This window comes from Etheostoma cragini, chromosome 6, assembly GCF_013103735.1.
Source record: "Etheostoma cragini isolate CJK2018 chromosome 6, CSU_Ecrag_1.0, whole genome shotgun sequence".
NCBI classification, from domain to species: Eukaryota; Metazoa; Chordata; class Actinopteri; order Perciformes; family Percidae; genus Etheostoma; species Etheostoma cragini.
In genome coordinates, this window is record NC_048412.1 from 19,970,550 (window position 1) to 19,995,580 (window position 25,031).

At 41.7% G+C, this 25,031-nt stretch overlaps 2 protein-coding genes and 1 long non-coding RNA gene across 3 annotated transcripts in view; 2 read left to right on the plus strand and 1 right to left on the minus strand.

The window, feature by feature from the left end:
* Positions 1-307: 307 nt before the first annotated feature.
* LOC117945655 lies at positions 308-17,311 on the minus strand. The gene is made up of 3 exons (XR_004656855.1): positions 17,298-17,311; positions 10,278-10,282; positions 308-383 (listed from the first exon to the last, which is right to left on the minus strand). It is a non-coding gene; the product is annotated as an uncharacterized LOC117945655 (long non-coding RNA).
* Positions 2,549-7,588, plus strand: trim35-28 (tripartite motif containing 35-28). The gene is made up of 6 exons (XM_034873244.1): positions 2,549-2,971; positions 3,971-4,066; positions 4,312-4,542; positions 4,708-4,730; positions 4,938-5,056; positions 5,994-7,588. Exons 1-6 carry the CDS (start codon positions 2,549-2,551, stop codon positions 6,527-6,529), a joined length of 1,428 nt encoding a protein of 475 aa, XP_034729135.1. The 3' UTR covers positions 6,530-7,588.
* The window catches only part of megf8 (multiple EGF-like-domains 8), an 18,414-nt gene continuing 2,228 nt past the window's right edge, over positions 8,846-25,031 (plus strand). The window contains exons 1-43 of the mRNA XM_034873206.1: positions 8,846-8,869; positions 9,652-9,841; positions 9,959-10,122; positions 10,216-10,425; positions 10,563-10,743; positions 11,043-11,131; positions 11,666-11,879; positions 11,996-12,179; positions 12,566-12,711; positions 12,800-12,910; positions 13,027-13,178; positions 13,373-13,474; positions 13,662-13,809; positions 14,186-14,349; positions 14,719-14,922; positions 15,760-15,957; positions 16,137-16,397; positions 16,518-16,636; positions 16,730-16,861; positions 17,121-17,234; positions 17,390-17,473; positions 17,947-18,186; positions 18,316-18,500; positions 18,586-18,799; positions 18,988-19,228; positions 19,358-19,490; positions 19,808-20,058; positions 20,329-20,439; positions 20,528-20,646; positions 20,779-21,016; positions 21,111-21,282; positions 21,487-21,650; positions 21,789-21,924; positions 22,015-22,246; positions 22,366-22,492; positions 22,589-22,799; positions 23,054-23,268; positions 23,360-23,555; positions 23,663-23,831; positions 23,948-24,140; positions 24,230-24,400; positions 24,504-24,634; positions 24,820-24,952. Coding sequence (XP_034729097.1) covers positions 8,846-8,869; positions 9,652-9,841; positions 9,959-10,122; positions 10,216-10,425; positions 10,563-10,743; positions 11,043-11,131; positions 11,666-11,879; positions 11,996-12,179; positions 12,566-12,711; positions 12,800-12,910; positions 13,027-13,178; positions 13,373-13,474; positions 13,662-13,809; positions 14,186-14,349; positions 14,719-14,922; positions 15,760-15,957; positions 16,137-16,397; positions 16,518-16,636; positions 16,730-16,861; positions 17,121-17,234; positions 17,390-17,473; positions 17,947-18,186; positions 18,316-18,500; positions 18,586-18,799; positions 18,988-19,228; positions 19,358-19,490; positions 19,808-20,058; positions 20,329-20,439; positions 20,528-20,646; positions 20,779-21,016; positions 21,111-21,282; positions 21,487-21,650; positions 21,789-21,924; positions 22,015-22,246; positions 22,366-22,492; positions 22,589-22,799; positions 23,054-23,268; positions 23,360-23,555; positions 23,663-23,831; positions 23,948-24,140; positions 24,230-24,400; positions 24,504-24,634; positions 24,820-24,952 — 7,173 coding nt within the window. The remainder of the gene's footprint in view (positions 8,870-9,651; positions 9,842-9,958; positions 10,123-10,215; positions 10,426-10,562; positions 10,744-11,042; positions 11,132-11,665; positions 11,880-11,995; positions 12,180-12,565; positions 12,712-12,799; positions 12,911-13,026; positions 13,179-13,372; positions 13,475-13,661; positions 13,810-14,185; positions 14,350-14,718; positions 14,923-15,759; positions 15,958-16,136; positions 16,398-16,517; positions 16,637-16,729; positions 16,862-17,120; positions 17,235-17,389; positions 17,474-17,946; positions 18,187-18,315; positions 18,501-18,585; positions 18,800-18,987; positions 19,229-19,357; positions 19,491-19,807; positions 20,059-20,328; positions 20,440-20,527; positions 20,647-20,778; positions 21,017-21,110; positions 21,283-21,486; positions 21,651-21,788; positions 21,925-22,014; positions 22,247-22,365; positions 22,493-22,588; positions 22,800-23,053; positions 23,269-23,359; positions 23,556-23,662; positions 23,832-23,947; positions 24,141-24,229; positions 24,401-24,503; positions 24,635-24,819; positions 24,953-25,031) is intronic.

The following is a 25,031-nucleotide window of genomic DNA, read 5'->3' on the forward strand; positions in this document are numbered from 1 at the left end:
GTTTGTGTGTGTGTGTGTGTGTATATATATACTGTATGTATATATAATATTATGTTGTTATTATGTTTGAGTTATGCAGAAGGGATGGGACCATAAAAGTGAATAATTCTTACTACTCCTTTTCGGGCATGTAATATTACGTTGTTTGTTTATTGGGTTTATTATGTTTATATTTATAATTATATATACATATAACTTATATAATACTTGGAAAATGAGGGGGATGTCACAGAGGTCTGTCTTGAGTTAGAAACAATCTTTTCTTTTTAGTAAGTTTGAAGGATTTAGTACGTCATATTAACATACATTACTGTAAGTGTTGTAATGTAACGAAGGACAAATACTTTGTTAATGTACTTAAGTAGAATTTTCACTTATCTGTACTTTATTTCTATATTTATATTTCTGGAAACTTTCACTTTTACTCCACTGATTTTCTTAATTAAAATGTAGACTTATATTACACTACATTTCCCCTAAAATGGTTGCAAACATCATTTAAAGAACAAACACACAAAAAAGAGCACATATCACACATTTGCCATATATCACACCTTGGTGAGCTTTACTGTGGTGTGTTTTAGCAACTTCAATGAAGCAGGATGGTCATGCTGGAGTGTCACATAATGGCACTGTGGCTCCATCTTTTGGATATACAGTGGGGCTCAAAAGTTTTGGGCACCTCAGGTACAAATTTGAATTAATGTGTATAAAGAAGCCAAGGAAAGATGGAAAAATCTTCAAAAGGCATCAAATGGCAGTGTAGACATTGGTATAATATGTTACATAAAGATTTTATTTCCTTCATTGACACTTCCAAAATAACAGAAAACAAAACAATGGCATCTGCAAAAGATTGGGCACCCTGCAGTTTATGGCATGCACCGCCCCTTTTAGAAAGCTGAGACCTGACAGCGTCATGGCTTGTTCTCAATCATCGTCTGGAAAGACCAGGTGATGTCAATCTTAAGGTTTTAAATGCCCAGACCATGGGTTCTTCTAAGCAGTTGCCTAGAAAATGGAAACTGAAAATAGTTGACACTCATAAAGCAGGAGAACGCTATAAGAAGATAGCAAAGCCTTTTTCAGATGCCAATATCTTCTGTTCGGAATGTAATTAAGGAATGGCTGTCATCAGGAACAGTGGAAGTTAAAATAAGATCTGGAAGACCAAGAAAAAAATCAGACAGAACAGCTCGCAGGATTATGAGAAGAGCAAGTCAAAACCCACGTTTGACTGCCCGATCCATCCAGAAAGACCTGGCAGACACTGGCGTTGTGGTACACCATTCCACTATAAAGAGATACTTGTATAAATATGGTCTTCATGGAAGAGTCATCAAAAACGACCTCTCCTAGGCCCTCAACACAAAAATCAGCATTTCAAGTTTGCAAATGAACATATATACAAGCCTGATTCATTGTGGAAACAAGTTCTGTGGACCGATGAGGTTAAAATAGAACTTTTTGGCCAGAATGACTAAAGGTACGTTTGGAGAAGAAAGGGCACAGAATTTAATGAAAAGAACTTCTGTCCAACCGTTACGCATGGGGGGGGGATCAATCATGCTTTGGGGTTATATTGCAGCCAGTGGCACAAGGAACATTTTACAAGTAGAAGGAAAAACAGATTCAATAAAATTTCAGCAAATTTGGGTGAAGTCAAAAGTGTAAATGACGGAAATAAAATCTAACTTTTTTTGACGTATTATACTAATGTCTAATGTGTCATTTGCTGCCTTTTGGAGATTTTTTCCCATCTTTTCTTGGCTTCTTTATGCACATTAATACAAATTTTTACCTGGAGTGCCCAAACTTTCGAGCCCCACTGTACATGTTATTTCATGAACTCCCAGATTTGACTTTTTTTAACAAAGGACCAGTAGTGGGTCATAACCTGTCTCCAGCTAACTTAACACCTCCTGCATGAATCGCCTTTATTTTTGAAGAGGGTAAGGTCCTTCAACATCTGTTGGACGATGTTGAGGATGATATACAAGCATGTGGTGGCTAGTACTCGCCTGTATGCTGTTGCATGCTGGGACAACAGGCTGATAGTGGTAGACATCCACAAACTCAACAAACTGATTCACAAGAGTGATACAGCACCATTATGTATGTTTATTAATTACAACAGAGTGTTTTTCATAAAACAATTAAATGAATTCATTTAATTTCCCCTCTCTGATATGTATGCAGGTGCAGATGTGTAAATTTCCACAGTGTGAACTTCTGATACAGCCTCCAGAAACACTAGAGGGCGGTGTTGTATGAACGTCGATCAGGTTTGCAGTCTGTCACAGAAACAAGGAAAAAAGCAGAAACGAACTCGACGGGTGCTCTGCTGTGTTCGAGCAGTTTGAGTTTTTTTTTTACTTTCGAAAACTGTCGCTAATACTATTATTTTTCTTTTTTTGTGAGCGGAAGCAAACTGGTAAAGCTTTGACGTGTTACACAGAGCCAAGTGAGTGCGTACTTTTCCTGTGTATAAACGTTAGTTTGGTATTTCGTGAAAAGCGAAAGTAAACTGAAGCGGGCCCGTGAAGCCATGGCTGACAGTATGGAAGAAGACGTGCCGGAAGAGTCTTTACCTCTCCGGCAGGACCTGACCTGCCCCGTGTGTCAGGGTGTCTTCCAGGACCCCGTGCTGTTGCCGTGTACCCACAGCTTCTGTCGGGAGTGCCTGCAGAAAAGTATTCAGTACAACAAGAAGTGTCCCTTGTGCAGGGACGAGTTTGAGGAAGGGCAGGCCATTTCCAACCGCGCACTCAGCAGCGCGTGTGAATCCTTCCTCAAACAGTCAAACAGCCGGTCGAACCGGAAACGCCCCAGTGAGGACACCTGTAACCTGCACCTGAAGCCGCTGGAGCTGTACTGTGAGAAGGATGAGGAGCCGGTGTGTGTGGACTGTGTCACGCTACACAACACACACAAGCTTTGGCCACTGAAAGAAGGGGCGCCACTGTGTAAGGTAAAGTACGCTCACCAGTTATCAATTGGGTGTTGGCCCCCAAATATGTTCTCTCTTGAGAAAAAGCACGTTTTCCTTGATGGCACTTATACTCAGTTTTACACCTGGAAAGAAAAGAAAAGACTGAAATACTGAACAGTGAGGTACGATTGACTATGTATATAATAATTTAACTTGACTAGTAACGTGGCTAGTGGCAGCCTTAAGCGCCTTTCAGTGGGAGGCAAATGTCACCCTCTTCTACTAAATCTAATCCTACCATTCATATTGAGAATATGAATGCATAATAACAATCCATAACATCCAAAACATAACTATGCCTAACTTCTGTGAATGCCAAGAACATTCATCATTGGTCAATGCAGGTCAACTGATTTTCAGTAGCTCTGCTCCTGACCTGGGTCTCTAGATATCCTGGGTTTGATTATAATAACTATATAGTTACAACACAGTTACTATAGGTGTATTCGAGGAATAGTTTTAACCATACAGCGAATATACTTCAAAAGGCCTTTTTGTCATGGCAGCAGAAGCACAAGTGGATTTAATAATAGGGCTCAGTTCCATTGATGTGTCCCGGGAAGACATGTAAATAAGTCAAAATGCCCAGTACCAGGTCAAACAGAGCCATTGTTAATGTTATTACACTTGTGATTTCCTCAAGTCCACACAGGGATTGTATGTGGAAAATATGTTAAACCCAATATCTGAACATCTATATTTCCTTTACCCTTTACATCTGTTTACCTTTTTTCCTACAAACTGCAGCCACATTCCCATAACTATATGGCCCCAGTATTAAATATAATCTAGATCCACCTTTTTTTCCGCCACAATAATTTTGACAAAAAAAGTCAATGCGAATAACCATGTGCGTGTGTGGACAATGGTTTTGGGAATACAGACAACACTAATCACTACTAGTCTAAAACATTTTTAATGACGCTGGTTTTATTTTTTTTGGTTACCTCATTCCCTGATTTTTTTTTTACCCTACAGAAGGAGCTGAGCTTCAAAGTCCAGATTTTTGAAAAGAAAGTGGAGTCATACAAGAAAATGACATTTAAACTTAGCAACGCAATGGAGTACATCAAGGTAAAGTCACTGACACGTCTCAGTGTTCATATTACATTTATCTGTGTATAATCTAACAACTAGTTTATTATTATACAAGCCGCAAAACTGGTTCTTTGCCTATAGACATCTTCAGTCCTTGGAACATGATACCCCAGATTCACACCCCCTTGTTCAGCAGAGATATTACAAGACATACAACACACAACGGACCTCACATGTCTTAATTCATGTTTGTGTACTCTAAATTGACACTCTCTTCTCAGTATCAAGCTGGGCAGGCAGAGAAGCAGATCAAGGAGGAGTTTGAGAGGCTCCACAAAGCTCTTATCACAGAGGAAGCTCTGCGTTTAAAAGCCCTGGCTGTTGAGGAGGAGCATAAGATTGCTTCCATACAGAAGCTGATTGAGAACACAAACAAAGACATTGACACTTTGAAAAAACTCAATGATACACTGAAGAAAGAGATGGGCAACGAGGATCTACCTCTTCTGCGGGTAAGAGAAAGGGGAGAGAAAACGAGAAAAACATGTCCTAATAATGACAGTGTCATGTCAGTCTTATGAGCACCATTTCAAATAAAGTTTTACCCAGACCTGTGTACTTTGTCATATTTGTCTGATATGAAAAGATCTAATCCCAATTACTCTTTTATGTTTCAGAATTTCCAGAAGTTAAAAAGAGAGTAAGTAAATGCAAAACTCACTGCCATCGCACATATTATATATCTGCAGTAAACTGGGAAGTACATTTCACCATATATTAGTATTTTTGTAAATTACACATGCATGTGTTTCAATTCTAAAGATCTGCTTTATCCAGGCTTATGTTGTGTTTTGTGGGTTTAGAAATGTCTCTTGCTAACTTTCACATATTGCCATCTTTGCTTTAGAGCCCAGTGGACTCGTGAAGAACCTCGACTCCCTAATGACTCTCTTTTGAACATGGGCAAGCATGTTGGTGCCTTAAGCTTTAAAATCTGGAAGAACATGCAGGCTCATATCAAATATTGTAAGTACTGTTGGTCTTAACCGGAATTAGACCAATTTGTTTTTTGTTTATTATGTTTAATATTGAGTTGACACCTAAAAATTAGGGCTGTAATCTTACTGTAAATCTTGGTTGACTGAAGCCCTGAAATTTTGACTGTGGGGCGGTTCGGGCGGGAAAAAAAACGTTAGATTAATTAGCTTTGCAGTACTTGGTAGCCTTGTCTGCCTAAATTAATTATAAATAAACATAACAAACTAGTAGGCTATTTGCAGTATATTAAATCGTTTTTGACTTAATTATTTTGCACTGAAATGTCATTTCTGGGTGTGTCTGGGGGATGCTACCGTCTTTGTAGTAATGCACCTGCAGTTATAAAACGATTATTAGACTAAAACATTGAAATATGTCAATTCATATAGCCTACTTAAAACAAGTTAATGCAGACAAGTTAGCTTACCGTTTTTAGGTGATATGTCATGTTTGTAGACGAGCTGTGATATGCAAACTGTTGCTTGCTAACTTTGCGTACAACTTTTTTCTATTTTTTGTAAAATGCTGACACACTGGCGATGTCTTTGACATGATAGAGGCTAACTGGCTGTAAATTAAACACTCACAATTAAATAAATATTCAGCAAACCACTAAAACAAGGCTTTCTAGTTCTTTCTTCAATCTGTCCCCAGTGGGTTGGGCTAATCCAAAAAAAGAGAAAACAGAGGGGGTGTTCTAAAGACAGACTGTTACCTGTGAAAAAGGGATGCTCTAAAAACAACCCCATTAGCAATGAGTGCTTTCCACCCATAGACAGTAACGGTCTATGCTTCCACCTGATGAAATTAACACGGCAAAAAAAAGACCTAAATACCACCATTCTTCAGACCTGTAAACATTACATGTGACTGAACAAATGTTACCAATATAACATAGTTGCATCTTGTCTCTTCCTGTGTGCAGATCCAGTGGTGTTGAACCCTAACACAACCTCTCCATGGCTATCTTTGAATGCTGACCTGTCCAGTGTAAAGGAAAGCTCCGAGCGGCTAACCATCCCAGACAACCCGGAGCGCTTTGATCCCTGTGTCTTTGTCCTGGGTGCTGAAGGTTACACATCTGGGAAACACAGGTGGGATGTCATTGTTGGTGACAACCCCAAGTGGATTGTGGGAGTGTGCAAATGGTCTGTGCCCCGTAAAAAGAAGTTTACAGTCTCTACGAACCGTGGTGTGTGGTCCATGGGGCTGAGCAAAGGAGTGTATACTGTCTCAACACCTGAGCGTACAGAGCTGCAGGTGCAGCAGCGTCCTGAAAGGATCCGCATTAAGCTGAATATAGATAAGGGAGAGGTGTCATTTTGGGATGGGGGAACAGCAAAGCACCTTGTCACTTTGACACACAAATTTGATGAAGCAATATATCCTATTTTTGGCCCTGGTCTCCACAGTATGCCAATGATTCTGGCTCCGGGAAAAATAGCTGTACACACCTCTTGATGGGCTAGTATACTGTATACTGCCGAGGGATTCTTGTTGACCAAAAGCTGTCTTTTTCAAATAAAAAAGATACATTTATCAACATGTAATTAGTCATCTGGAAGGAATTGCAAATCACTTTAGCAAAAAAAACATTTAAATTTGCCAATTGGAAGAGATAAGATGGAATGAATATTACAGTTGACAATCAGATTATAGATTAATATGTTAAATGGGACATGAAATATACCAAAATTGGATGATACTAAAAGAATATATGAGACATTACATAAACTAAACTCGTGAAGTTTCAAGAAAAGATTGAAAGGATGAGGCTAATGTTAAGGTTTGGCATAAGGGACTTATGTCAAGAAAAATGTCAATAACAGTATGTCAGAAATGTAGTTCATTAAAAGCATTGCAGCTGCATGATGCATAAGTATAGGGGGAGATGAGAAATGTCTTTTTGAATTGTGAGGGTGAACAGGAAATTGCAGAAACTGAGATGTGAATGTGTGTAATGATGCCCAAATCAATAAGATGTGTCTTGGAGGAAACTGGATTGACTAGTCTTTTGTCATCCCTTTACAACGGAGTGACAAAATAAAAAATGACACAAATAACTGGCAGCATGGCTGATGCTGGTGGTTAATACAGATTTAAACAGTTTCTTTTGGTATTTTCTACTGGAGGAAATCTGCAACATCCAGCATAATATATGATCAAATAAAAAGAAAAAGGGGAATGTGAGTGTAATTTAAGTTGCCTGCTTGCTTCACTAGCTTTTGTAGTAGTTATGTTATTATTCCATTTTGAAGTATTTCAGTTCTATCAGGAATCAATTAAATGAACTTTTTACGCTTGGGGTATGCGCTTTAATTAATTGTTGTACTTTTATACAATTTGTTTGATTCTGCACTAATATTGGGATCTGTGTAAATTTGTTGGCTTTAGAATAACTGTAGCCAATACTTTAAAGTAGGAGATACTACTACAGCTCTGAATCTATATGCAAGTTCCTGAATGTGCTATCTTCATATGAACACCTGGTATACAAATAAAATAAAAATTGAAAACATTGGGTTTTGTTCACTTGATTAAAACCAAATAAACTATTCTTTGCCAATCACAATTAAAGTAAATGCTGCACTTGGGCACACCTCTGAATTATATTTACGTGTATAATGATTTAATAATTGATGTAATAAACTATGTAAAAGTATTTTGTGCCAATCTTTCTTCGATGTGTAGGGCAACCATGTATTCAAATTGTAATTCTGAGATTTTCTGCATCTATAGTTAATGTCTGTGTGATTTGCAGTGGTGGAATGTAACTAAGAACATTTACTGAAGTAATGTACTTAAGTACAAATTTGAGGTACTTGTACTTTACTGGAGTCTGTTCTTTTCATACCACTTCCTACTTCTACTTTACATTAGAGGAGTTTTTAAAATTTTACTGCTTTAGTAACTTTACAAATTATGTTTTGCCCCAAAAACACATTAAGATTATAAAAAAATCTGTTTTATTATATAAACTACCATACAATATACAGGCCTACATAATCTAATTATTCTATTAAACACTTAGCTAGTTGTGCTGACAAAACTTTTGGATTGTTTCCAGTTTCTAAAATGTGAGAATTTTTCAGCATTGAGTAGGCCTACTTTTACTTTGAATATTTACATTTCCTGATGATACTTTTACTTAAGTAGCATTTTCAATGCAGGACTTTTACTGTAACAAAGTATTGCTACTTTTACTTAAGTAAAGGATCTGAATAGCTTCTTCTTCCACCATTGATGGTTTGTATCCAGATGTTTAAACGTTGTTTCTCCTCTCCGCATGATGGCAGTGGTGGGACATACCCCTAGCGGCGCTGTCTTTTGTGTTGGCAACCACCGGTTACTGCTAACAGCCATAAACATCAAAACAACGGGGGCATCTGTCCCTGTAGGAATCAGGTGGATACCGTTGAAAGGTTTCGTTGTTAGCTGGTAGAATGTGATACTAGTGTAACGTCTGAGTTTTAGAAACATTATTTCGAAGTTACATCATGATGAATTACTCTCAAGTATGAATTTTCCTGGTAGATTTTGCAGCCACTGACGATTGCGCATCTGGATTTAGCCCAGTCGTTACCGCTAGCTAACGGACCAGCTGCAGACCTCTTTGCTGTACCCCCAGTCAGGGCTGCCCTCTGCCTTGATTCCGAGGTAGTAACGCTAGCTACTAGCAAGCTAATTCAGCTAGCTGTCCGTTTTGAGCACCACTAGCCATAGGTTAGTTCATGTAGCAGCGAACGTTTGCGTTAAAGGGTTACCATGTAAATTACCATGAGGCCAAAGAGACGGGAACTGGTGAGTGTAATCATTTATTTGTAACCTTCCAGCTAGCCCAACGGCCTCTGACTGTTAACGGTAGTCAGCCAGCTATCTTAGCTTAGCAACGTTAGCTTTGTTGTGATAGCCTGCGGAGAGCCCCTTGTTGCCCCTAGTTGTTTTATCCTTAAGCTAGTTGGATGTAAGAAATAAATTAAAAATACAGTAAATACACGATATGTCGGTAGCATTCTTTGTGTTTAACGTTAACGCCACATGCATAAAGACCTTCGTGTAACATTACTGTTATGTTTGTGAGATTTGTGGACTGGTAACGTTAGTGAGCTAACTAATGCTACTGTACATGGGGCTAACAGATGTTAGCTCGATCGGAATCATTGCTTCCCCAGAGGCTGCCTGTGAGTCTCGTAATGCGCATAAAGCATTGCCGTTTTGCACCTTATGGTCTGTTCAATTTAGCAGTGTGAATGCCATTGTAGTTTACAGAAAGGTAATGTTAACTTTAACTGGAATTTACAGCAAAATTATAATTACGTTAACAGGCAGGGGGATAGATGGGCCACAGGACGTTTTTTTTAAGGAACCACCAGGCTATAAAACTCTTTGATTACCATAGAAACAATCCTCTCTATCCTACAGGCATTGTTCTTGTGTCGTAAATTAAGTGGTCTATCAACTGAAATGTGAAGGGGGTTGGTCCCCATTTGCTGCACCATGCTACTACATATTTTTGGTGATAATCTGTCTGTTAGGACCCACACCAAATTATTCTCTTTCACCTTGTGCCTCCCATTATTCAGGCGGTGCCAGTGATGTCCTCCTCCTGCCCTGTCTCCTTCATCCTGGTGGCTCTTCTCTTAGCTAAATTGCCCGTGTGCCAGGCTGGGGACTGCAAGGGCCACAGGCAGGTGTTGAGGGGCCCACCAGGGTATGTCACAGATGGACCAGGAAACTACTCTGTCAATGGGAACTGCGAGTGGCTTATCAAAGGTATAATGAACCAAGATACTGTCTTGTGCACAGGAAATTTGACCATTAAACAAATAAGTATCCATAGACTGTTTTTTAATCTCTCTAATATATCTCCCAACTTGTAATATCTTCCAGCTCCTAGCAACAGTCACCGCATTGTCTTAAATTTCACCTTCATGGACACAGAGTGTACCTATGATTACCTGTTTGTGTATGATGGAGACTCTTACCAGAGCCCTCTCCTTGCCAGCCTGAGTGGCAACACTCTGCCTCAACCCATTGAAGCCAAGTCTGGCAAGGTAACCAATTAAGACATGATGAGAGAAACTCTGAAGCATTCTAACTGTGGCAAATATTAACTTTGTGACCGTAACTTAATGTCCATGTTCCAGATGCTGCTTCATCTCTTCAGTGATGCTAATTACAACCTACTTGGCTTCAATGCAACTTACACCTTCTCTGCGTGCCCTGGAGCCTGTGGTGGTCATGGCCGCTGTGATTCCTCTACATCAAAGTGCCACTGCCATCAAGGTTGGGGAGAAGCAGCTTGTACAACCCCTCTTTGCTCCCAGACTTGTTCTGTGAATGGCCAGTGTGACCAGGTAAGAGAAGCGATGGGAATGTTTTATAAACACACAAAACAGTCTTTAACCAAAGAGTCACTCATCCTTCCCTGAATAAGCTTTATTTACATTTGAAATGTTTGCATTTTAGTTTTATTCTCCATGTTTTGCCTCAGAAAGGAGAGCGCTGTCTGTGTAACCCAGGCTTCCTGGGTCACAGCTGCCAGCTTGGTGTCCATGATGATAGTGGGGCAGGGCAGTGGTGGCGTGTGAGTGAAGAAAACCCCTACACGCCTCCTAGGACGGGTTCTGCTGGCGTGTACCTGTCCTCAACTGGAGCCATGTACTTGTTTGGCGGTGAGAGTGACATACTCCTAATTTCCACTGATGTTTTGATATTAATTGAACAAACCCACTTTTCATCCCCTTTCTAAACACACTTGTTGTAAGTTATTAGTCCTTTATTCTTAGGCAGAGTAATTAAATTCCAACTTGTAACACTTTTTATCACTTCATAGAACTCCTATTAATGGTCGGATTTTAACCAACTTTAATATTGCTGTATTTGATTAAGCTGCTGTCTCTTATTTTACTTTCACTCTTCTCTAGAATCCGATTAATGACATCATGTTTGAATATTACTTATTTTCCTCCAGGGTTTGACCTGAACAGAGCTCTTGGTGACTTGATCAAATATAACTTCACATCCAACCAATGGGAAAGCAGGTCTTATGGTCACTCTCCTGTAAGTGGTTTGTGGATAAATGCATAAACACACACACACTGAGTTTTTGCTTGCACCTCATTTACTGTGTTTCCATGCACACAACTGACCTGATTACTATCAGCTTTAAACTCAAGCTGAAAGGAAGTCCTGCAAAGTTGGTTTTCACAGCTGAACAGTATATAATTTGTATAGTTCAAATACAAATGCACAAGGATTTCACTTTTAAGCCTATTGCCCAATCCTCTCACTACGTTTTCAGTTCAGATACCCTGACAAAAAAACTCCCCAGCCCACAGCGTCATATTAAAAATTGACTAAGATTGTGTGGTTAAAAAATACGGTTAGGCTTTCAAAGTGTGTAAATGAAGTTCTTTTTGTAATCAGGTTTTTGCACTGCATGTAAATGCACTGTGCATGTCTACTCCTATCTCCTGATTTCTCCCAAGTGCTTGTTTTTTGAGAACATATTCAATTTGAATATAAGTGTTTCCATTTATTATTAGTCTTTTTTATTCACTTCTTTCCTGTTCTGTGATTCTCCTCTGTGATCAGGTGGCTCGTCATTCCCACACAGCAGTAGAGTGGATGGGTAATATGGTTATCTTTGGAGGAGAGCTAGCCAACGGCTCCCTGGCCAGTGATGTGTGGATGTACCGGCCAATTCACGATGACTGGCAACAGCATGGCTTTTCAAATTCACGTGGGTCTCCTAAACTGGCCAATCACGCTGCAGCTGTAGTAGACAATTATCTTTATGTATTTGGAGGTGGGTTTCGTATTATATTGTCACCTTGCAGTTGATGTTTAGATTACATGTATCCCTTAAAAAAATAAATCATACTTAATTGGCATCTTTCCTTTTTCTCTCTCCTTATATCCCAGGTCGCACTGAGGAGGATATGTTTTCCTCTTCTCTCTATCGGTTCGGCCTGCATGGTTCTGGACTGTGGGAGACTGTTCAGCCCACTGGTGGGAAGCCCCCAGCCACTGCCGGCCATTCCATGGTATTCCACAGCCCATCCAGGACACTGCTGGTCTATGGAGGCCACAGGCCTACTACTGCCAGGTACACACTCTCTTGTGCTTTAGCATACGGCATACAGTAAGACACACACACTTTTCTATTTGTGGTTGCTAATGAGGAAGGGGAACAGTTGACTGTCTAGTTTTGGAATGTATTTTTTTTGCACATGTCATATTTTTGTCTGTTCCTGTACACATCAAGGTAATTGTAAACTATTTGTCCTTTGCGATTTAGATTAAACTTGATTTCAGTTTTAAAACTTGTTACATTAAGGCAATCCAGAAAAAGATAAGTTGAGAAAAGAAAGATAAGAGTAGTAGAAGTAGAAATTATTTGAAATGATGGAACAAGTTTTTAAATACAAATATATACATAAAGCATGTTTTTATAGATTTTTGAACAGATGTTGTATTTTTTTGTTCTTTAAGGTTTAGTGTGAGGGTGAACAACACAGACGTGTTCCACGTGGACAGGCGGTTTTGGACATCCTTCCGTTCCCGTTTCCCAGCAACTGGCCCCAGAGAAAGAGCTTTCCACTCAGCCACCGTCATTGGAAACTACATGGTGGTCTATGGTAAGCATTAAGTAAATCAACATCATTCTCTTTTAATCAGTTCTGTCCTGTGTTTATTTATATAATTTTTCCTGTCTTTCTCTCGCAGGGGGAAATGTACATATTCATTACCAAGAGGAGAAGTGCTTTGATGAGGAGATCTTCTTTTACCATCTGGGCTGTCACCAATGGGTGTCTGCTGGGGAGAGATGGTCACTTAGTGAGTTCCAGTAGACTTTCACACACAGTTCAGTTACATCTATAGCTTGGTTCTTTTTTGGTTGTTATTAAGCCTCTACATGTACATTGCCTACTAAACTTTCATTTTTTTCTAAGGAGGGGATTCTGTGAGGGGGCGTTACTCGCATGTTGCTGCTGTGATGGAGGGACGAGTGCTACTGGTTGCTGGGGGTTACAGTGGTGTTGCCCGTGGAGACCTGGTGGCTTACAAAGTTCCACTTTTTGTCAGTAGCGATCAAGGTGACAGGGTGAGTGAAAGTATCATAAAACAAGAAAACTGGAAGTCATATTCTTGGAAAGACTGATGGGATACGGGCTGGAAAAAATTGTTTTGAATTAAAGCAGCTAGGAATCACTAAATTGATGTGAAACTGTGTGTGTTTGTGTGTTTGTGTGTGTGTGTGTGTGTGTGTGTGTGTGTGTGTGTTTGTTGCATTATTAGGACGCTGTTTGTGCTGAGGCGCTAGACGAAAGTATGTGCCTTAAGAACCCAGAGTGCAGCTGGTGTGAAGGCCGCTGTCGAGAGTACCAGCCAACTAATCCGGTAACACTTTCCTCAGCACAGCCTTGTGGTTTACTCTTTTTGACTCATTCATACAAATGTAGCGTCAAAATATTATTGGTACTGTATATCCATTACCACATGGTGAGACACCCAAAACATTTCTTTCACTTTGAAGTTCCTGTATGAATATCTTTCAGGATCAATAACCCCTCTTTTGTGTTCACAGTGTGGAAGTACTGGTTGCCTGGGCCTGGCTCGCTTCCTGTCTGATTGCCAGTCCTGCCTGGTGTTCAGTGGCACTCTAGCTTCTCTGGCCCGTGCCCCTGGTGAATTTGGCTGGTGTGTTCAGAATGAGTCCTGCCTACCAGTGTCAGGTGAGACCCAATGAGGGAGGAAGGAGGGCAAAAGATAAGGGCTAAGCCTCAGTTTGGAAAAAAAAGATGTTGGGAGTTGACAGGGGAGGGACTTATGTTGGGCGTGTTTCAGAGATGGAGCACAGTGATGTGACTACACCCAGCTGAGATTGTGCAGGCTAGTCAGACCATGATTTGACTTGCCTGTCCAATCACATCCTTCCTTTGGTGCAGCAAGGTCATGTCATTTTACTCTTTTTGAACACACGTCACACAAAAAGTCACAGCTCAGATTTGTTTCAGTACCTTAGAACAGTTTAAAAATCGGCTGTAATAACATATTTGTGGAGGTCAGATGTGTTCTTTGTATGCTGACCTCTCCCTCTCGGTCTCACAGAGGGAAGTGCGTGCCGTGTGGACCAGATCTCAGGGGCGTACGGCTGGTGGGGGGAGCGTACCCTTTTCCTAACCTCCCTCCACTCCTGTCGCACCGAGAACTATGTCCCGGGACTGCACCTGCTCACCTTCCAGCACCCCCGCAACGACTCCCAGCCTGACAAGGTACAGAGTCCAACTCTCAAGTGCTAACTGGTTGTAATTAATTCCCTTTTCTGCTTATATTTATCCCTCCTTCCTTACTCCAACATTGCTTTGACACTTTGACTCCAATGAGGTTCTCCAACTTGAATATTATGAAAATTTCTCTTTTATTGTGAATTTCTACCTTCTGCCTTTTCAACCTCTTGGTTTCAATGCTCACTACTCCTTTTTTGTTCTTTTTCACTGTTACGTTGCGCTCATAGAGAACGTTCCTTTTTAAGTAGTTTGTCAAACTTGGGAAGCAGTTTGTAGAGATTAGTCCTTCTGTTGATGTGTTTCCACTTCCATCCATCCTCCCCATAACCTCCATCCTCCTCACCCCTTTGCCAGGTGTCCATCCTACGCAGCACCACCATCATCCTTAGTCCCACCACAGAAATGGATGTAGCCCTACAGTTCAGGGGCTTCATCCACCCATTGTGGGGGGCCCCTCCACCTGCACCCCCTCCCACCGAGACTGTTTTCATGTGGGCTCGCATCCAAAGGCTCCACTTTGAGGCCCGAATGGCTTCAGGGCCCAACTCCAGCCAACTGGTGAGGGAAAGTGCATGTCAACACTTTTTGTGTTTTTTCTAAATTCAATACATTATTTTAAAATAAATTGCTTAAATTGGGAAGTATTGACAGGATTAGTTGTTCTAGATGTAGTCTATATCCATGACGTTATACCTCCGTGATTGCTCTGGTGGCGCTGGAAATTCCGCTAGATGAATGTCTTTTTGCCGATGTCCTTTTCCTGCTACTTTCTTTGTTGTTTGTTTTGTGATAGTTTCTTTTGTTTGTTTTGTGATTGGTTTAAAGAAATGCCAATAAACCAGAGCAAATCTTTCCCGGAATGCTGTTTGGACTAGCTAGACCCTCCTCCGCAGAGCAGATTAATTATTAATATTAATATTATTATATTTCACTGAACATAATATAGTGATTTTTAGTCCCATGTTGAATAACATTGTGACTATTGGAGCATCCCCACATGAGTAATACGTGCAAGACAAATAACCTCTCTTGTGTCTTTGTTTGCTAGAAATTACATTTACCTTACTTGACAACAAAACTATCTATGCTTTTTGACAGCTTGGCTGCTGAAGTTTCCCAATAATTAAACACCCACAATAGTGTATTAGAATGTGGAAAAATATTGCATTAGATTGTGATTGTGTACATTTTCTATAGAAATGCACTGACTTATAAGGGAATATTGTATTATGTACATTTTCAGAATGTTAATTTAATTTAAATACTCTATGTTGTACATTAAATTACTTTTTTTGATTTTTTGTTTTTTTTTAATTTGCAGCACTTGTTTGTTACCAGCCTTTCTTAACCCTTGTTACCTCTAATCCTCTATGCATCTTTAACCCATCGGAGCAGGAGGTGGTGGGTCGTTGGGCAGCTCAGCAGGAGAAGGAGTTGAAGCACCTGGCTCGCACAGATGGGAGTAGACTGTTCTCTAACTTGACTAGGGGCAACCATTACCTTGTTCAGGCTGAGGGCTACCTTAACAACTCTGGCTCAGGACAGACCAGTGAGATGGCCCTGATATGGAACAGAACGTTGCCTGGAGGCAGTGTGAGTACTGGCACAGTTAATCATGTGCTTTTATGAAGAGTTTTATTCTGCAAAAGCAGTGAAAGTAAAGTAAACTTTAGCTTGTCATTTTTCTGCACAGTGGATTTAATTAAGTAGGAAAACAAAAGTTAAACTCTTACTTGATTTGCCCTTTTCATCACAACTTATTTTCCCTTTAGGAGATCTCCTTCCTGTTCCTGGAGCCTTACCGCTCAGGTTCCTGCTCAACATACATGTCCTGTCTGGCCTGTCTGTCCGATCAGTCTTGTGGTTGGTGCCCATCTTTGTCCCGCTGCCTGCTGCGTGACAACCCAGACCTCGAGCCCTGTCCTGAGGGAGAGATGGGGGAAGCCAAGGGAGATGGTCAGCGCCATCTGCTGTTGGCACCCCAGCACTGCACCTTGTGTGAAGAGTACAGAGACTGCTCTGCTTGTACTCAGGTACATTACAGATAACACATCCTTTTAAAATAAATTGTCACTATGCAGCTGATATTATCGTATAACTTAATTTGGAACTGCTGTATTTGTGACTCATGCAAAGCTCATTTTGGCCTGCAGGACCCTTTTTGCGAGTGGCAAATAAACTCCAGCAAGAAAGGCGACTACCAGTGCAGTCGACGGGGAAGACTAGACGGATCCATACGTGACGCAAGGGGTTGTCCTAAAGTCTGCAACCAGTAAGTTGAAGAGCTATATTTTCATATGTTGTTTATATATTTTTTTACTGTATGTTACAAGAACCTAAACTCACATCTTGTTTTCTTGCAAAGGAGAAAGACATGTGGTGAGTGCCTTTCTAACTCCAGCCAGTGTGCATGGTGTGAGTCAGCCCAGGCCTGCTTCTACTTTGCTGCCTACCTCACAAAATACCCCTATGGAGAGTGCAGGGACTGGTACGACAGGTAAAATAAGGACATTTTTAAGACTTATTTTGTTTTATTTTCAGCTGACAGTTGATACACATAATTATTTGCAGTTGCACATACTGTTAACTGCTTTCCTGTTACACTCACATTATGTAAACCACAAAAAAGACGGACAACTGACTGAATTTTAAAATATAACTCCTTTTGAGTGCAATTAGTTATATTTTGTCAGTGACTGTAATTTAACCTAAATCATTAATCTAATATTCTCTTTTCTTATTCTCTTACTTGTCAGTGTTCATTCGGTTCCCCAGTGTAAGCAATGTTCGGCTTTAAACACGTGTACAGACTGCCTGCGGACATTCCAGTGTGGCTGGTGTGGTGACTACAACAATCCCACAATTGGAAAGTAAGTATGGCACGCATTTAACTAACAAATACTTTGAGAATTACTCTGTACAGATTGGTGTACTTATTTATAATTCCCTTTTGTTATAAAATATCTGATATGTTAATAGTCATTGTTTTCTTGTATTTATTCATGGTTACTACTCATCTTTTCAGATGTTTGAGGGGAGACTGGGCAGGAATGGACGACCCCTTGGCGTATAACTGCAGTGTAGCTGTGGCTGAAGCACAGGCTGCAAAGTAAGATACCTCTTATTACGCTTTCATGGCTTGATGCAGTAAGCAGGTGCCTTTTTTTTTCATAAGGAAGGGCTTTTGTTATATTGGTAGTTTATAATAAAATATTATGAATGGAGTTTTTTTCACAGGTTGTAAATATATTTGTGGTGGTTAAGTATTTGAGAGAGGAAGGGCTCCTCAACGTTTTTACAGTACAATTATTCCAAGTTGAATAGGACCAAATGCATTTGCAAGACTTATAAAAGCCACTTGTTCCAGTCTCTGTATCAGAAGAAAAAATGTCATCAATTCATTTAATCAGTTCAAGGGCTTTTTATTTCTTTACGATCTTTACTTTCTGAAACCTTCACATAACATAGAATGTCCGCCAAACTTAAACAGATTTCTACATAGAGCCACATAACAGTGGATGGACATATAGATGGAAATAGTATACCTGTCCAACTTTAATTCTCCTTTTCCTACCCTTTCAGTCCCGAGCCCCAGACATCGGCCCCGCCACGACCCCTGGAAATGGAGCTGGAGTTGGAGCTCTTGGATGACGAAGAGCAAGATGCCATCTGGTCCTACCCCACCTGCCCTGATGTAGAGGAATGCAGGCTGGGTCTCCACAACTGTCACCCCTTCGCCACCTGCATCAACACTCCTACCTCCTATGAGTGTCACTGTGAGAGAGGATACATGGGGGATGGCACACTGCACTGCAACCAGACGTAAGATCTTCCTCTGATTATTCATCCTTCAACTCTCTTGAGCAAAAAATCTTCAAATTTTCCATTTAGTCATTATGATTCTTTTTAAAGGACATTATAACCCAAACATAATTGTTCCTATTTCCACAGGTGCTACAATGAGTGCCGTGAGGGCCAATGCAGTGGCAGCCCACGGTTTGAGTGTGAATGTTCCCTTGGCTGGACGTCTGACCCCGCCACTCTGGTTCTCAGTGGTGTTGAATGTGACGTTGACTGTGGCTGCAACTTCCATTCCACCTGTATTACTGCACCGGGGATATGTGACGAATGCCAGGGTGAGACTTTTATATATGGCTTGTTTAAGTAGCTTGTTTGCAGTAATTGTTTTTGCTCTGCTGATATTCTGCCTATGTCTTTCAGATTGGACTACTGGACCCCACTGTGAGCACTGCCGTCCAGGTAGCTTTGGTTCAGCGCTGGCTGGTGGCGGCGGCTGTGTGCAATGTGAGTGTAACGGCCATGGCGACCCTCTCCGAGGATACTGTCACAACCAGACAGGCCAGTGCTACTGCACCCACAACACTCAGGGACCACATTGTGAGTCCTGCCTTCCTGGTTACTACGGAGACCCCAGGTAAGAAGATCTTCAGTGTAACACACACTTATTTTTTTGTGTCTGTACTGATTGAAAACTATTTGAAATCAAGGAGTGAAGATTACAATAAGGTATTTATAAAAACAGAAAGTGATTTATGATGATTTTCTTCAGATTCTTTCATCTTGACTCGCCTATCCTGATATCTTTTTCTTTTCTTCTCACAGGAATAATGGCACATGCTACCGCCAGTGCCAGGGTCGTTCTGTGCTGCTTTCCTCGACCTCCTCCTCTGCCATGCCTCTCTCCTCTTCTCTGGGTTGGCGAAGTGGCAGCGAAGGGAACGGAGGACTTTCTCATTGCCTGTGGGTCCTGTCTGTGACTGAGAACCTGGCACCTTGTCTGCCCAGACAGCTGTGTCCCCCTGTTGCCCTAACTCTACATCCAGACTCTCATACACGTTGTAAAGTGAGTACACATGACCTGATAATAGACACAAGCAAATAAACATGTTAGCTGTGCTGTATCATCACACAGTGTCAGTATTCTTACCTGTATAACCATCACCCTTAAATTCCATTTGTTTGTTTTTTGCAGAGTTCTTTTGTCTATGTGTTTGATGGCCTCCCTCGTTTCCTGGCCAATGGAGTTGTACATTCAGATCACAACCTGATTGGGGCATTTTGTGGCACCACAAGGACTCAACCTATCACCGTGGAGGCCACCTCAGGTATCCATCCATTTATTCATTCAATAATAAAAAAATTGTTTGCTCGGAGAAATCTGCTTGTGCATTACAGGCAAACAGCAAAAGTTGAGCAATTAAAATGACATTTCCCCTGATCACATTTACCACTTATTACCTAGCAGATTAGTTCACCTCAGGGCATTGGGTAAGTTGTTGTGCTGTCAACCATTGACACATGTTACAAACTCTTACCCACATCTACTCATTTGAAGTAATTGAGTTATAGTGGGCATTTAAACAGACAAAATCAGAAATCACCATGTCACTCTCATGTATTCTATTTTCTCTTTTACTACCAGGCGTGATCTCCGTCTACTTTGAGGCCAACGTCTCCTCAAACAAACCTCAAGGCTTCAATGCATCTTTCTGGGTGCGGCGGTGTCACCAGAGCTCTGAAGAGGGTGAAGAGGGATCACCTGTATGTCCAGCTAGAGCCCAGTGCCAAGGGGGGCTCTGTCAGTGCCCTCAGGGATATGGTGGACCCCAGTGCAACCGGCCCGTATGCCCTCAGGATTGTGGAATAGCAGAAGGAAGAGGGACTTGTAATATAGTAAGAATTGTGACAATTTATATTTAGAACTTTACTTCTGATTTGCGCACAGGGATCACTTATTTCTTGTGAAATTGTGGAATTATTAAAGAATGGAAGTTGTGTCCAAAATGTACAGTTAGAGTACCATACACTGTAGTTTCATACTCCGCCATTAGATTACTTGGGATGTGTTCAGGATAATCTAAAATGACCTCTGCAAAATATTGTCTGATAAAAGTCATGTTGCAAATGTTCCTAGATTGCTAAACAACATATTTTTTGTCTCAGTCCCTGGGAGTGTGTGTGTGCACAGATAGCTGGGCTGGCTCAGACTGCTCTGTTCCTCGGGACTCTAACAGTCTGGTCTGGGAAACACTGCTGGACACACAACTGACAGTGGTAGGGGCCGAACTTAAACTGTAAAAATCATGAATCTTACACCACAGCACACACAAACACACAATCATTTTGCACTGTTGCTTCACAGAACCAGGCCCACAGGTTTCTCCACAGGATGGGCCACTCTCTGGTGTCTGGACCACAGGGCAACCTCTGGTTGTATGGAGGACTTTCTCTGTCAGATGGCATTTTGGGAAATGTTTACAGGTAGAGCATTCTGAGTAGTATGAATGTCACAAAACAGTTTAGATGTCATAAAGTGTGTATAAGTAATATTGTAATAATAATATATAAGTCTATAATATGCGTAATAATGCATTTTGTCCCTGGTTTGTTTAGATATTCTGTGTCAGAGCACCGTTGGACCCAAATGTTGACAAGCTCTGTTGAAGAAGGCTCGACTCCGAGTCCTCGCTATCACCACGCCTCGGCACTGCTCACCAGTCAAGAGTCTGGCTCTGGAAGCCACAGAGCCAGTCACGATTTCATGTTGGTGGTGGGCGGTGTCATTGAAAACGGTGTTGCCATGGATACCTGGAGTCTTAATCTCAGCAGTTTAGTCTGGCGAGAACACAAGGTTAGGATTAGATTTAGTGTGGAAGTACAAACTATTTTATGTATAAGTGTTTTTATACCTTCTAGTAAATTACATTTTCTTCCATCTTTGACAGAGCACAGTGCTGCCCCCGGTGTCAGGCCACACTTTAACTGTACGTCGAGACTCCTCAGTGCTGTTGATTGGAGGTTACTCTCCAGACAACGGTTTCAACCACCATCTGCTGGAGTTCAGCCCTCATACGGGAAACTGGACCATTGCCCCCCACACTGGCACACCACCTACAGGTTTTTAAGCCTTTTGTTTTTGTTATGGTTTGTAACATAGTTCTTACTTGGTAATAACTTATTGATTGACGTACCACTTATATACAATTACAAACATAATTAATGTACTAGTCAATCTCACAGAGAATTCCAGTATTGCATTTTGAAATTGCACTTTTGAATTTTGCACTTTAACCTGTTTTGCCTTATGTGTTCATCAACCAGGTTTATATGGCCACTCAGCTGTCTACCATGAGCAGACTGATGCCATCTATGTCTTTGGTGGCTACCGCTTCCACGTGGAGACTGTTGAGCCCTCAGGCGAGCTCTACAGTCTGTACTACCCCAACCTCACCTGGTCTCTGCTGGTGCCTTCACAGGGTAATAAGGTAGGAGGTCGACCTCGTCTAGTCTCTACCCTCCTGTTACAGGCCAGTAAATTAGGCAAGCCAATTATTTATCTTCTATCAGTCCACTGCATATAAATAAGCTATCTATTCTTGCTGTGTCATCTCTTTGCTTTGCAGCCCCTGTCCCGTTTCTTCCACGCTGCAGCCATGATCAAAGACTCCATGGTCATTGTCGGGGGAAGGACAGAAGCTGAAGACTACAGTAACTCAGTGTCTCTGTACCAGATCAACTGTAACACTTGGATACAACCAGGTGACCATCTTACTATCTTTCTGCAGATTCAGTTATGGTCAAATCCGAAATTTCCATACCAAAACCTAATCACTTTTTTCTCTCCTTTAGTCTCAGTTGTAGGAGATCCAGTAAATAGTTCAGTGTCTCTTGCCATGACAAGCTTGAGTGGCCGTCTCTTCCTGTCAGGGGGCTTCAATGGTGTCACATTGGGCAGACTCCTAACCCTGTCTGTGCCCTCTGACCCCTGTGCGCTGCTGCCAACACCCGAGGCTTGCAACACCACCACAGGCAGCTGCATCTGGTGTAGGGGAACCTGTGCTTCTTCTGATACTGCTGAGAGGTAACACGTTGACTAAAAGCAACTCTAAATAAATAGCACTCTGTTCTTGAGCTTGAAGTTAAGTGCAGCTACTAAATAAATTTGTCAAACTTTTAATTCTCTACCTCCCTTTCTGTCAGAATGGGCTGCTTCACCGGCCAGTCTCCCTGTTCCCCGACCCCTCGTCAGCCAGACCAGTGTCGCAGACTGAAGACCTGCAGTGAATGCCTTGCCCGGCACCCTAAAACATTCTCCAGTACATCACAGGTAATATTCAACACCCCTACTGTAACACAATTATTAGCTCAAACAGAGATAGATACTTTCTATCAATTAAAATCTGTTCCTTACTGAATTTCCCAGCCTGCTCTACAGTGTAAGTGGTGCACAAACTGTCCAGAGGGGGCCTGTATCAGCAGTTCTGTTAGCTGTACATCTGAACATGACTGTCGGATCAACCAGAGAGAGATCTTCCTGTCCAGTAATTGCACTGAGACCAGCTGCGAGGCTTCTGACTGCCCCAAGTGTACTGCCTCTGGTAAATGCATGTGGACTCGCCAATTCAAACGCACAGGTATGGGCAATGTAGTGTTGAAGAGCTCTGAGGAAATTATGAATTTTCTATAGGCTCTTTTGTTTAAATGTTTTGTCTAAACCTGGAAATAAATCAAATGTAAATTGACGAAAACACATTAAATTCAATAGAAATTGTAATTTAGTAATTATCATTATCACACCCGTATAGATGAATTATTACTTTGGAGATAATAAAATTAAATGTTTGCTGTGTTCCACTAGAAAATGTTGACTATGTTGTGATCATTTCAGGTGAGACAAGGCGCATACTGAGTGTGAACCCCACCTATGACTGGACGTGTTTCAGCTACGCCCTGCTCAACGTCTCACCAATGCAGGTGGAGTCTTCTCCCCCTATGCCGTGCCCTCCACCCTGCCACAGTCTCAATAATTGCAGCCTCTGTCTGGGCTCCAGAGGCTCTGATGGGGGCTGGCAGCACTGTGTGTGGAGCATGGCTCTGCAGCAGGTAAGACTTTACGGTCCTTTAGTATTTTGTATGAATTAAAAAAAAAAGAAATCTTGTTCATATACAGCTAACCTCTCTCCCCTTCCGCTAGTGCATGAGCCCGTCTTTCGTGCCCTTGCGATGTGAGGCGGGTCAGTGTGGCCGTCTGCTTTCTGGGGGGGACTCTTGCTCTCCCCAGTGCTCCCAGCTCACACAGTGCTCCCAGTGCATTTCCAGGCCTCAGTGTGGCTGGTGTGCTACTCGGGGGGGCAATGGGGCCGGACGCTGCTTACAAGGCGGACTTGATGGTGAGAAATATCTTCAGTTGATTTGTTTAATAAGTTCAGCATTGTGAAGTGTAACCAGTCCAGTGTCATCTGTGGTTCCCTTACCTTCCTCTATTCTTGTCTCCCAGGTGTGAGTGAGGGCGTTTGCCCACTGAGAAACAGCAGCTGGTCCTTCCTCCATTGTCCAGAGGAGGATGAATGCGCCAATGGCCATCACCACTGCAACAGCACCCAGGACTGCCACGATCAACCCCAGGGATATCACTGCACTTGCAAACAGGGTTACATACTCAGCAGGTAGGATCAGGAGTTAGCGTTTATGACTCAGGCAGAGAATACACAAGGAAATTTACAAAGAAATTATGCATGCGTTACATAGTAACTGTTTAGGTTTACCTTTTTTTGCTGTACAGGGTTTCTGGTCAGTGTGAGCCAGTTTGTGCACAAGGGTGTGTGAACGGGACGTGCGTGTCTCCAGGAGTTTGTCAGTGTCATTTTGGATTTGTGGGGGAAAACTGCTCCGCTCAGTGCAGCTGCAACAAACACAGCAACTGCGCTGGTGTTAGCAAACCAGATGTTTGCCTTGAGTGCCACAACAACACCATAGTAAGTGCTCATAGTAAAACACACAAACATACTGTAAACACAGTTTTTCCTTGCCCACTAGGGATAAATAATTTTTTGTAAAATTTCAGGGTAAGCACTGTGAAAAGTGTAAGCCCCTGTTTGTGGGCTCTGCCAAAGGGGGAGGCACTTGTCGTCCATGTCGCGAGTTCTGCAGGGGAAACAGTGCTGTGTGTTTATCCGGAGATGAACTTAAGAAGGCCCTTGAAAATCCACGGCTTTTCCCTCTGGACCCAAACAGCGTAAGTGTCTGCTGTCCTTGTGGCCTACTCCTTCTATTATATGTTAAAAACAAATACACCAGTTGTGCTTACTGTTGTATCTCTCTGTGTCCCTTTTTATCAGATTCATAACTGGGTGTCTGAGGGTCCCACAGAAGAGCATGCTGTCTGTGTGAATTGCAAAAACAACAGCGTGGGGGACAAGTGTGAGAGCTGCCTAAGCGGCTTCTTCCTGCTGCCAGGGAAATGTGAAAAGTGAGTAATGTTTGCTACTCAGCAGTCAATGGATTCCCATTGCGTGTCCACCATTACAAGTAAAGATATGTTATGCCAAGCTTTTAAATGTTTAAAAAAACGTCTTTTCCTCTTTAGTGTTTGTATTTCTCCTCTTTAGTATTTGTATTTCTCCTTTTCAGTGTATTTTCTCCTCTTCATTGCAGGTGTCAGTGTAATGGCCATGCAGACACATGTAATGAACACGATGGTACAGGTTGTCCTTGCCAAAACAACACAGAGACCTCCTCCTGTCTCAGCAGCCCTCAGAGTGACCGGAAAGACTGCTACAGACAGCAGGTATGCACATGCTCCTTAATTATGGAAGTAGGGTTTCACTTAGCAAAGTGTGTGTGTGTGTGGGGGGGGGGGGGGGGGG